Source organism: Thamnophis sirtalis, unplaced genomic scaffold, assembly GCF_051295495.1.
Source record: "Thamnophis sirtalis isolate CommonGarterSnake01/CBP01778 unplaced genomic scaffold, rThaSir2_p1.2 scaffold_1, whole genome shotgun sequence".
NCBI lineage: Eukaryota > Metazoa > Chordata > Lepidosauria > Squamata > Natricidae > Thamnophis > Thamnophis sirtalis.
The window spans coordinates 97,173,595-97,186,932 of NW_028261381.1; the positions used below are offsets into that span (position 1 = coordinate 97,173,595).

Genomic DNA, 13,338 nt, shown 5'->3' on the forward strand with positions numbered 1-13,338 from the left:
TGTCCTCCTCCATGCCAGTCCCTTCTGTTTTGTGTTCCTTGTCTTTTTGGACTGTCTGAGGCAGAAGCTGCTCTACTACTTATATATCTATGCCACTTTGGTTTCAGAGAAGTGCTTGCAGTGAGGATGTCCATTGACAGCCTGTGTGTCTGTACCAGAGGTGGGCTCCTACCAGTTCGCACCTATTCGGTAGAACCGGTTTGTCAAATCTACCGAATCGGTTAGAAGAGGTTCCACCAGTGGACCCGGAAAGCAGGCCACACCTACAGAAGAGGTTCCAAATTTTTTTGAAACCCACCACTGGTCCTTGGATATGATTATTCTACACTATCATGCTCATATTTATAAAACTCAGTGCCTCTGTGAAAGGTAAGGATGACTACTACATTTGTGGTGGAATCAGAACATTGTATTGAAGTTGTTTTAACGCAAACCAAAGATGCCTTTTAAAAAACAAGTTTACATCATATTCTTATGCATGCCAGTGCTGTGTGTGAGGTAATTTAAGGTGGTTCTGACAAGTGTCGTCGGCATCTTCATATCCGGTCACATGGGCGGCAAGCCACTCCCATCCGGTCACATGGGCGGCAAGCTACTCCCACAAAGGAGGCCATACCCACAGAGTAGGTTGGAACAATTTTTGAAACCCACCACTGGTCTGTACCCACAACATTTTTACAAGGTCTCCAGACCCTTGCACACTCTTTCCTGCTTTTTCAAGCTAAGCAGCTTCTGATTTCTTTTACCGGGAAGTAAAGACAGTTTCCTATCTCCTTCCTTCTTCCTACCTAAGATTGCTTTAAGGCGGGAAGGTTGGTTTATCTTTATACCTGCCTGTTCATCCAAACAGTGAGACGCTGTATAGATTTTGCATGCAGCTGTCTCTGTCTATGTGAAATAAGTGTCTGAAGATTGTATGTTTTGTGTGTGTGCAGACAGTTCTACATCTTTCAGTGCTTATACAAATGCATGTCAATAAATGGGCCCAATCAGGTACCTTGGCACATTATGTACCTTCCAGCTTGTAAAGCATTGTCTCTCCCAGTGAAAATATCCAAAAATTAATGAGTATGAAAGCAATGCTTTGTTTCTGAAATAATTGGTGGGGCTACTGCTCTTCTAAATTTGCATTTATGAATTGTTGCCAGTTTTCCTGGGGAAAAGTCTGAGAAAGGCATTTTGTTTATTTATTTATTTATATTCACCTGATTATTTTTATAAATATCTCAAGATGGGAAACATATCCAACATACCTTCCTCTTCTTATTTTTCCCACAATGATAACATGTGTGTGTGTGTGTGTGAGAGAGAGAGAGGGGGGGAGGGAGGGAGGGAGAGGGAGAGATGGATGGATGGATGAAAGAGAATGACTGCCCCTAAGGTCAGCTATTGAGTAAGATATATGACTGGCTCCAAAATGCCCAGCTGGCTTTGATAGCTAAGGTGGGACTAGATCTCAGTCTCCTGGTTTTCAGCTAATTAACCACTAGACCAAGCTGCCTCTCATTGCTAGTGAGAACACATGTGCTTCGAAATGGAGGCATATTTAGCATCAAATGCAGAGTGATCCCTCCCAGGCATGTTCAAGCAATCTATAAAATCCCAGGCAAAATGGTTTTTCATCTTGTTAGTGATGTGTTATGGATCTCCGATCATATTCTTTTCAGATTGCGTGTGAAACTTTAACAACTTGTCTTTTGCTGACCTGGACGACTGAGATATGGCCATGTAATACAGAAAAAGTGAGCGCAGTCCAGTGTCGGCTATCAGGATGAACTGATGGGTATCGAGATGAACTTCCAGGAACCTGGGAAAAAGGGAGAAATATTTATTGGTTGCAATTCTTCTTGTTGTTAAGCTCCTAAAATGCATTTGAGAATAGCACAACGCTGGTAAATTGCAATCCTTGGAATCTGTAGGCTGACAAAATGCCGAAAATTCTGCCAACCCCAATCAGTGTGTTTAATTCTTTAGACTGGTTTGTTGATTTAAAATGCACCTGCTAGTTTTCTTTAGAGGTTGTGCTTGCAGAGGGAAAATAATTTATTCTTTCAATTTTTGCATTCCTTTGCATTGTGATTCATAATCTCATCTACGGCAAGTATTGTTACTTTAGAATCCATAAACCACTATCACCATCATTTTTAAAAAGAAAGAAATTTCTCTCCAAACTTATTCAGCAAATTATTATATGAACCTCAAAATACAATGTTGAATTTATATTTATCGACAAAGAAATAAAGGGAGATTAGTATAGATCTATTCTGAGCTATTTAGCTCTCGTCAGCTAGCCAATAAATAGCTAACTAGATCAAAAGAGATCTATATTAGTCTCCCTTTATTTCTTTGTCGGTAAATACACAAAAAGTAGTTTGTTGCGAAAGCGACTGCCTGTGAAGAGGCTCCTGGTCTGGGGCTGAAAGGCGCAAGCGGAAACAGTATGCTCCGTCCTATATTTGGGTTGACTAGGTTGCCTTGATAAAAAGCACCCAAAATACAATATTTCATTTTGCAATTATTAAAAAAGAATCCATACCCATTTACCTTTCTGCAGCTGCTTTTCACTTACCGGTATATCCAGATTTGCTCCAGCATCAATCAGCATCTGCACCATGGCTTCATCTCCAGCAGTACAGGCATACATGAGTGGAGTCATACCCTTTAAGAACAAGGCACACAGCCAGTTATTTTATTTCCAAAAGCAAAGCTCAGAAACAAAACGTTAGGTTCTATATATTCTACATATGAACATCTGTTTCCCCACACTTTATAATACATCTATGTTATCCATGTATGATATACTTCGGCATAAATATTTTTTTGTTCTTATAAACATTGGAAGTAGACTAGACGTTGCATTAATTTCAGTGTAAGGATTTATATTGATTCTCCTGCAGAAATGCTTAAATGTTGCACGATTGTTTTCCTTCTCTTTTTTTTATCTGAGAGACATAAAATGAGTGCATTCACACAACACATGAAAGCATAAACACAGGTTAATAGTGGGAAATTGCTACATCAACATAACCCATTGGGTTATGAACTGGCCTCAGAGCTGGGCAGAAGTGAGTTCCAGAAGACATGCTTAAACACTGAAATGACATTGGTTTACAGCTACTATATTTGCTTTACAAATGTAATTTGCCTATAAATCTTTACAATGCCTTCATGATATCAGTCAGATTAATGAGGCTTCTGAAATTCTTCTATTTCCCATTACAAATTTAGTTACTGCTTTCTATTGACTTGAAGTCTCCCATAATGGGATGATGCTTTAAGGAGAAGGAGGCGAACCACACATGCACCCAGTTTTGCTAAAATAACTAGAATCAGTTAAATGCTCCTAGTGCTGAATGATGCAGAATATCAGAGTAGCCCTGAGTCAACCTGTGGTAAAAACGTTTACATGCTGGTTTGGGGAAATACTCTTTCCCCAATACCCCAATACTCTTTACATGATAGCAATAGTATTAGCAATAGCATTTAGATTTATATACCGCTTCACAGTGCTTTTATTCTAAGCGGTTTACAGAGTCAGTATATTGTCCCCCAACAATCTGGGTCCTCATTTTACCAACTTCAGAAGGATGGAAAGCTGAGTCAACCTTGAGCCTGCTGAGATTCGAACTGCCAAATTGCAGGCAGCCAGCAGTCAGCAGAAGTAGCCTGCAGTACTATATCCTAACCACTGCACCATCACAGCTCTTTTGCTATGTCTTTCTATGTATATGGATGATTATAACCCGGACTTTGGATTTGCTCGTCTATGTCATGAATGTTACAGAACTGATTTTTATATACCTGATCATCCATTGTATTAACTCCTTCGGGTCCTAAGGCTTCTATAGCTTGGTTAATCAGATCAGTCCTTCCACAGTTCAACATTCGAAACCCCAGATCCTGCTGGAATTTTTCAGTAGCAGCCTTTGCATCCATTCGCCGGAAGGAACTAAAGCAGCATTCTGGCCTGTGGAAGTGTTACAATCAAACAGTACAACCACAGTTTATTAATATTGTCATTAATATTATAGCTAGGGCCCTATATCTCAGCATGTTGTGATCTTGCATTCACAGATATAAATGAAAGACACAGAATTATGTTTGTTGCATATCATTCCTGCTACAGTATTTGTCTTCCTCACTATTAATCTGAGGATTGTTTTACATTTGATATGGCAGAAATATGAGGTGGCATAAAGGATTGTATTATTTCAGACTTCACATAAGGAGATCATGTTTCTAAATAATGTTTCTAACTAAAATTTCCTACAAATAGGCAATGGTTTTAACTCTCATTATTGTTGATCATTTACAGGAAACGTTCAGAAGAGGCATAATTCTTCTTGTAGACTGAAAAATTACAATCCTATCATTCATGCTCACCTCACTTGACCATGTGTAGATCATACCTAAGACAAATGCTTTGTTAACAGTTTTGTTAACATATGATCTTGTCTTCAACTCATCCCTCTATGCAGGGACTTATTCATTTAATTAGAAAATTTATATGGCTGGCCACTCACTCTCAGAGACTGGAGCTTACCACAAATAAAAGCCCAATATACAAACATCTTAATCCTAATCCCCAGACAACAAAAAACATCAATCTAACAAGCCACTTGATGGGCTCCTTCCCACTCTGGGTTCCCCAGGTCTGTTGGCAAAACCAGGTTTCTAAGGCCTTGAAAAAGAGTGTCAAAGTGGGGCCAGTCTAATTTCCATGGGAATGAAACGGAGGGAGCCACAAGAAGAAGGGATCATCAGATGGATGTTCTTCAGCATCTCCAGAAGGGATCTTATTATGTGGATGCTATAGCACATACAACAGAAGGTAGAACAATAGGGTCCTATTGTTCTTGTTGCCCATTTGAAACCACTGTGACCATATCCATCCCTTTGGTCCCTAGCCATTGTTTTTCAGTCTTTTGGCAACAGGAAGGTCCAATCCCTCCCATTTTATTTGCTAGATTTGGCAAGTAGCTGTGCAGCTGCCGGGCTGGGTGAGATAGCAAGAGAAGTATGTATGAACTGAGTGAGTCTGTAGGCATGCATGCATGTGAGCATGGGAAAGGGCTCTTGAGACACAAGTTCTTCTATCTTTGTGTCAGGCTGAAACTACAGATCAATTAGTAGGAGTTGATTGTGCAATTTTTACTTGGGTCCAGCAGGAAGACAATGGGCATTGTTTCCATGCCCAGGCAGAATAAGGGTTGCAAGTGCAGTCAGCACTTTTTAATGTCATACAGTTGCCTTCCATATTGGTGAATTAACTTTAGTCTTGTTGTGTGGTTATCTCCCAATAGGTCTTTTATATGGATAGCTAGCTGAATCATTTGACAGTTTCTTCTGTATGTGCAAATTGAGGTTCTTTGGTCTTTTTTTTTTTTTTTACTAAGAGACCTTGATGAAATTATCAAAGCTTTTCTCTCTCTAAACATATGGAGTACTTATGTTTTAATTGTTGGTGTTGCATATGACTAAATAAAGCAGTTAAGATTAGGAAAACAATATGGGATGATGCTGCCAAGATAGCAGATTGGAAAATTCCAATGTGTGACTTTTGTTTATTCTAAACTTTTGACAGAAATCCATTTGTTTCTTAAAAAGCATTTACTTATATTCAGCACTTTTGGAAATGCTAGACTGAAAGACTTGGAAGAAAGAAATTTTGCACTGTTAGCCTATTTCTGAGCAGTTAAAGAAAACTGCTAATATTCTGTTCAATGCATTTAATTTAGCAATCTTAAAATTCAATTTATGTATTTGTTTGATACTGATGCCAGCTGACTGCAACTGACTCTTCAATGCATTTTTCTTCGTATAATAACTACTTTTCATAGTTTTTCAGAGAACCTTAAGAGTGCTTAAATGACTTTTCAGTAGCCATACAGAATTATTAAAGAGTTAAAGATTTTCACTGAAATCTTTCATGCCTAAAATATACTTACAGTATATACAGCAATACTCCAAATTGAGTATTCATAAATATAAAGTTAGCCTCATCGTCAAAATAATTTCCTATAAATATTTAGATTCTGAAGAGGTATTGAGATTTTCAAGTGGTATTTAAACATTAATATGCTAAACATATGACACCAAAACAGCAAACAATGATTGTAAAACCGGTAGAATATATAGCAACTGAACTGTGGAAGGAAGCAGGAAGCAACTGACTGTTTGATATTAGTTTATACAGTCCGTACTAGAACACTCCCCGCCATAATATTGAAGGTTCTTCAAAGAACAGCAGAACATTCAGCTGTGCTGAATTACATAGAAGGCCCAACTAATCCAGCTTTTTGTTTCCACAGTGGTCAACCATAGTGGTCAACCTAGCAGCCACTGGGATGCTAGTATCCAAGTATCCTAGCAATCATGAATAATCATGAATCTGTAATAACTCTACAGATATTAATTAAACCTATTTTAATTTTAAGGTTTTTTTGGGAGGAAGGAAGGACAAAAATGAATTAAAACTTTTTTTGAGGGATAAGGAAATTAAGCCTTTTTCTTTCCATGCTGTGCACTGAGTAATTCTCACTGCTGCAGATAAATTGAGGCGACAAATTCATGCAAGATTACTTGTGAGTCATTAGTCTTGAATATTCTGATGATTGGTGATAACATTTATTATTATGTGGTTAATCTTTGGTGAGATTCACAGCCTCTGGGGCTGGTTGGTAGCTCAACAGCTTGAGTCTTAACCAAGGACCTAGGAACTGTTAAGGTAACGTCGGAGGATATAACTTGTTCCAAGTAGGGTGGTTTTTTATAGAGTCAAAATGTTCAAGTCAGGTAAATTTAGAATTTCCAAATAGCAAGGTAGCCCTTTGGGTATTGCTCCAAGGGCTCCAATTACAATTGGGACAACACATGATTTCTTTTTCCACAGTCGCTCAACTTCAATTTGCAAGTCCCGGTATTTTGTGACTTTTTTCTTGCTGTTTATCTTCAATTCGTGCATCACCAGGTATTGCAATGTCAATGAACTATACTTTTTTCTTTTCAATTATTGTTATGTCAGGTGTGTTGTAGGCCAAGTGTCTGTCAGTCTGGATTCTGAAGTCCCACAAGATCTTGCCTTTCTCATTCTCTAAAACCATCTCAACCTGATGGTCCCAGTGGTTTTTGCTGTATTCAAATCCAAACTTTTGGCACAATTTCCAGTGAATAATCTTAGCAACGCGGTCATGGCGTTGTAGATAGTCATTTTGTGCACCCGCTGATCAAGTGGTCAACTGGCTCATCTTTCTCATTACAGAGGCGACATTTGCTGTTGGTGGTAACATGTTGAATTTTTGCCTTCATGCAGTTTGTGGCTAAGGCTTGTTTTTGAGCTGCCAAAATAAAGCCTTCTGTTTCTTTTTTCAGTACTCCTGCTCTTAACCAGTTCCAAATTAGTTTTTGGTCAGCTTTGCCTTCAATACTTTTCAAGTATTAGCCATGCATAGCTTTGCTTTTCTCAATTACTTCTTTCTTATATTCAGCTTTTAACTTAGTTGTCTTCAAAAGGCCTCCTTTATTTACTTCCTTAATCATTGGTTCTTCACTTTTCTGGATGTAATCATTCAAGCTGTGTCTTTCTTCTTCCACAGTCTGCTTTACTTGTAGGAGTACTTGACCACCCTCTGCTCTTAGTAGACACAATTGGTCAACCTAACTTTTAGGGTGCAAAGCATGATTCATTGTCATAAGCTTCCTTGTTTTTCTGTCCAAATTGTCCAACTCCATCTGGGTCTAATCAATTATTCCTGCAGAGTATAGAATTACAGATATAGCCCAGGTATTTATGGCTTTTATGATGTTTCCTCCACTCAGTTTGGACTTTAATATCTTGCGAATTCATCGAATGTACTTGGCTGAGGTTAATTCCTTGACTTTATTATGCATTAAGTCAGAGGCCTCTAAAATTCCCAAGTACTTGTAGCCTTCTGATTTTACTGCCTTTATCATTTCTTCATTCTCAAGTTGTATTCCATCATCTTCTAGGACCTTGCCTGCCTTGGTTGCCATTGTTGCACATTTGTCAATTCCAAATTGCATACCAATGTCTTGGCTAAATTCTTTTGTGCTTTCAATTAATAAATTCAGTTCAGCTTTTGTTTTACCAAACAGCTTCAAATCATCCATGTACACCAAGTGTGAAATTTTCAGTCCTTTCTTTGCAAGTTCGTATCCACAGTTCACCTTCTTCAAAATGGTTGTCAGTGGTAGCATTGAGAGTATAAAAAGTAGGGGTGAAAGGGAATCATCCTGGAAAATGCCTCGTTTAATTTCAACTTCACCCAATTCTTTTCCATTAGCCATAAGCTTCATTTTCCAGAGATTCATTGAAGTTTCCATGAATTTTTGTATGTTGCTGCTGATGCCAAAGATTTTGAGACATTTCTTGATCCAGCTGTGGGGAACTGAATCAAACACTTTCTTATAGTCTATCCAAGCCATGAACAGCTTGGTTTGTCTTTTCTTTGAATTCTTTAGGATTAGCTTGTCAATCAGCAGTTGGTCCTTTGTTCCTCTTTAATTTTTGCAGCATCCTTTCTGCAGGAAACAAGTCATTTCTTTCCAAGCATCCGTAAATTTGGTTTGCAATGTTACCAGTAAGGAGCTTGTATGTTGTTGGCAAACAGGTGATTGGCCTATAGTTTCCAGGGTCCTTTCCTTTTTCTTTATCTTTTTGGATCAAAAATTCCTTCCAGTTGTCATCCATTCATCATTTTCAGGTGTTTTTAAGATCTGGTTCATTTGGGCTGCCAATCTTTCGTGCATACTTGTAAGTGCCTTTAAACAGAAACCATGTAGCTCATCTGGTCCAGGTGCACTCCACTTTTCTTGATTGCCTTTACACCATTTCTTTTGTTATTTTCACACCTTCCATTTTATGCACTTTAATAGAATCTTCAACCTGCTTGATCCATTTTGCATTTCTGTTGTGCTTCTTGTTTTCCCACAAATTCTTCCAGAATTTCAGAGCTTTCTCTTTATCAGGCTTTTCATTTGTTGTTACTTCATCTCCACTTTCTAAGCTCTTATAAAACTGGTTCTGATTTGCTCTGAACTGTGAGTTTTCCTTGAACTGAGTTACTCAATTTTCATACCATTTAATCTTTTCAGCAATGGCAACAACCCTCTGCTTCAGCTCTTCAATTACTATCGCAATCTCCTTATTCTCCAAATTATATCTTGCTCCAGGCTGCTTTTGACCTGCTTGTTCTTTAGCTGACCTTGCCTTAAGTTCTTCAAGTTGCTCAAGTCTCCATGAAATTTTTTGATCTTCAATTCCAAATGAATTTTCCTCAGAGGCTTCTCCTTCTTGCCTCTTTGGTTATTATTGTTATTATTCAATTTAAATCATTTTGTGTGCACTTGACCTTTTACCATATGCATAGGTTTAATGAACACATACTTTAGAAGGAATATATGTTCATTTTATTTGCTATTTTATATGCTTAATACAATTAATTCATTAATTCATTCATTCGTATAGCACCAGCTCTTTATGATACATGCAGATATCCTGTCATAATCATCACTGGCAATCACCAATAGTTGACAGTGCAATTAACATTGCACTAGGAAAGAGCAACAAAGATGATTAGGGGACAGAAGGCTGAAACATATAAAGAACGTTGGAAGTGATTTTCGCCAATCGCGAAAAGAAGAACCAGGGGGTGACATGATAGCAGTGTTACAATATTTGAGGGGCTGCCACAAAGAAGATGGGGTCAAACTATTTTCTAAAGCACCAGAAGGCAAAACAAGAATCAATGGATGGAAACTAATCAAGGAGAGAAGCAACCTAAAAATAAGGAGAATTTTCCTAAAGGTGAGATCAATTAACCAGTCGAACGGCTTGCCTTCAGAAGTTGTGGTTGCTCCATCACTGAACAAATATAAGAAGACTGGACAACTACTTGTCTAGAATGGTATAGGATGCCCTGTTTGAGCAAAGGTTTGGAGTAGGACACTTCCAAGGTCCCTTCCAACTCTGTTATTCTATTGTTCTGTTAAAGTTTTACTGTTCATGAATTTGGCCAAACAGTTTTAAAAAATCAGTGGCCGCTGATTCAATTTGTGGAAATGGATTTTATAGTTTTAATTACCCATAAATTTCTCCAGACATTCCCACCATTCTGTTTAATATATAACCCCCTGGTGAGGTACATTGGCTGAAAGTGAGCTAAGTAAAGTAAATAACTTAAAGAAAGCATACCGAGCATGGCTTCATGAATTGCTTACAAACCGCTTGGCCACAGAAGGCATATTTACTTTCTCCTGTATAACAAACTAATACGCTATGGACGTTTGTTTCTGCTTTGTGTGCGTGTGTGCCCTGAGAAGTATTGAGAAGGCTGCACACATTCTGCACTGGGTCATGTGACCAGAAAAGTGGGGGTTTAAAGTAGAACAGCAGCATTTCTGAATTACTGTTTCCAGCTGCTTCTCCTAAAATATAGTAATGCACTGGGGGATATTTTTTTCCCCTGGATTTCTTTTCTCTGCAGTTCCAATCAGGTCCAGCCTATTAAAAAAACACGCACAATCATTGTTTTGCATGCTTCTGTCATAGATAATTTGCCCTGTTCTGTTCTGATTTGGGAGAGCTTTCCTATCGGCCGACAGATAGCCAGAGGGCAGATGGTACTAAGCTCTTTTATATAATTTCCTTCCAATATTCTGTCGGATTAGAAAGAATAAAAATATTGGTCCTGATGCAGACTCTTCAGGTTGATAGTAGTTATGTCCATCCATTGCAAGAACTGTTCACTTAATCCCATTCTCTGATTTCTGTTATTTAATCATTACCAATCTTTTCTTATTTATGACTGCTCTGTTTGATCAAGAATTTCTTAATATTTGGTTAAAGCCTCTTCAAAATCCAAGTCCACTATTCTTTCAAGGATATTCCTCTGTACATTTCTTTACATTCCGAAAAAAACTCAAAAGGCTATTGCGGCCTAATTTTACCTCACAGAAGCTACCGTATTTTTTGGAGTATAAGACACAGGTTCTCCCCCCCCTAAAAGAGCGTGGAAATGTTGATGTTTCTTATACACTGAATAGAGCCATTTTTGGCCTCCCGAAGGCCTGTCCCTGCATCCCATTTTTGCAAAAAATGGGCAAAAAACAGTCTGTTTCTCACCAAAACGGGTGTTTTGTCTTCCCCGCCCCACAGGAGTACTCTGCAGGCTTCAGCAGGGCTGGGGGAAGGGAAAACAACCCCCCCCATTATGGTGAAAAATGGGGGTGTTTTTGCCTTACCCCAGCCCTGCTGAAGCCTACAGAGTGCTCCTGGGGGCCAGGGAAGACAAAACCTTTTTTTCTTACTTAGCTCTTCCAAATCTTGGTGCATCTTATACACTGGTGCATCTTATAGTCCAAAAAATATGGTACTTTAATGTTCTTTCTATGTGCCTGATCATTTCACCTTTAAAAATACTGTCCTTCAATTTTCTTGAACAAATTGTGATTTATGTTCAGGGCCACGCGTGGTTATTCACAATAACTCCAAGGGAGAGCTTGTCCCATTTTAGATGATTTTTTTTGTTTGTTTGATTGCCAAGAAAAATGCTAAAGTTTATAAATCAACAGCTCGTGTCCTTTCAGAAATAATACCGACACAGAGCCCCTTACAAACAAATCAGTCTTCTGGCATGTACATATAAAATATATTAAAAAACAGCAGCCTTAATTAGAATATATTGCAATTAAATGTAAGTGGAATATTAAAAGTGCGCCACCTACTTCAATTGTCGAGGTTCACAGTCCAATCCAGGTAACAGCAGCCTAGCTGTCTGTCGTATATCATCACTGTGTACAGTTAAACTGCGCCGGTGCTCAGCATAGGTTATAGCTACTCGCATCCATTCCATCAGAGGGGGCAAAAGCATGAATGGCCTGAAGAAACAATAAGACATCCATCACAACTTCATGTTAGGGCCCATTTTATCTAGGAATATTCATCATGTATCATACAACTTCTTCAAAATCCAAACTTTCTTATTTCACAATAATTTTACTTAAGTTTATTACTGGTACCTACTTTGAAGTAATCATGTCCTCTTTAGTAAACATGGTTACACGGGACACGTTGGCTAGGATATAAAGTAATTAATGGGTGACCTACTTTATATTTCTTTTTGCATACAATGAATGACATGCCAAAGTGCCATAAAAACTGGAATATGACCTCTAGGACATCTTCTAAACTTGCCATTGAGTGAAGCAGGATAATAACATTGGCAAGAAAGAACATAATAATTCTGCTCTCTTTTGTTAGTCTTACATTCATCGTGTTTCTGGATGGGAGAAGTATATGTACTTAATCTTTGATTTACAATTGTAATTGAGCCTGGAATTATAGTCCTAAATCATACCAGTTGTTAAATGGGTCACCATGTGACTACACCCAATTTTGCAACCTTTTTTTGGGCATCATTAGTAAGCACAATGATTGTTGCGCAAATTCATTGTCTGCAATGGGTGTTTTTTTTGGCCAGAAACAGGAACAACGCATGATTTTTGGTAAAAAATGTTCTAAAACCTGATCACATGACCAAAGGATGCTGCAAATGGTGGTAAATGTGGGCTGACTGCAAGAGTCCACAATGTAATCATGTGTCTGTGAGGGTGGTGGTTGTGAGAATTTAGAATCTGGGTCATAAGTAATCATGTGAAGGTCCATTGTTACTTCGAAGGATGACTAAGCGACCAGCCATAAGTTGAGGACCATCTGTTCTCTGGGAAACAGATCAGAGAAGTCTCATGTGGGCATGTTTAATGTTCTTGCCCACTTCCCCATGATTTTGTCTCCATGGCCATTTCGTACACTTCGCAACAATCAAATATATTTCACAACAATCAAATATATTTTTCCAGATGCAAAACAATTTTGCACATGATGTCTCATGTATCAGATTTCTGCAACTGGATAACCATCCAAATGTGTAAACTTTAACTTCCAGAATTTTACTTTGCATGATCACTGCTGAACATTCTGGAAGCTGAAGTTCACGCATCTGGATAGTGCTCCAATTGTAGAAGGCAGAAAATCGGATATCCACTTCATAGACAACTGAGATAACAAGAGAATGTGGTACAAGCTGGGAGTTCACGTAATCTGTTTAAAGTATTGCTACGGCCATTGTTAGTAGCTAGCCAAGGGCAAGTCAACTATATAAAAAAGAAACTCTTTGACTCATTTTTCACAGAACTGTAGTAAACAATGTTCAGTGTTGAGACTCTTCATTACCTTTAATATTTCTCTGAACATCCATAAAAACCCATTTGTGACAGTGTATATAAAAATGAGTGGGCTATTAAGAAAATAAGCTGATA

General features: G+C 38.2%; 1 protein-coding gene across 1 annotated transcript in view; it reads right to left on the minus strand.

Moving 5' to 3' along the window:
• The window catches only part of ABTB2 (ankyrin repeat and BTB domain containing 2), a 141,989-nt gene that overhangs the window by 18,890 nt on the left and 109,761 nt on the right, over positions 1-13,338 (minus strand). Inside the window, exons 4-7 of the mRNA XM_087719645.1 lie at positions 11,746-11,898; positions 3,802-3,967; positions 2,570-2,659; positions 1,706-1,807 (exon numbers count right to left, since the gene is read on the minus strand). Of these exons, the coding sequence (XP_087575771.1) occupies positions 1,706-1,807; positions 2,570-2,659; positions 3,802-3,967; positions 11,746-11,898 (511 nt within the window). The remainder of the gene's footprint in view (positions 1-1,705; positions 1,808-2,569; positions 2,660-3,801; positions 3,968-11,745; positions 11,899-13,338) is intronic.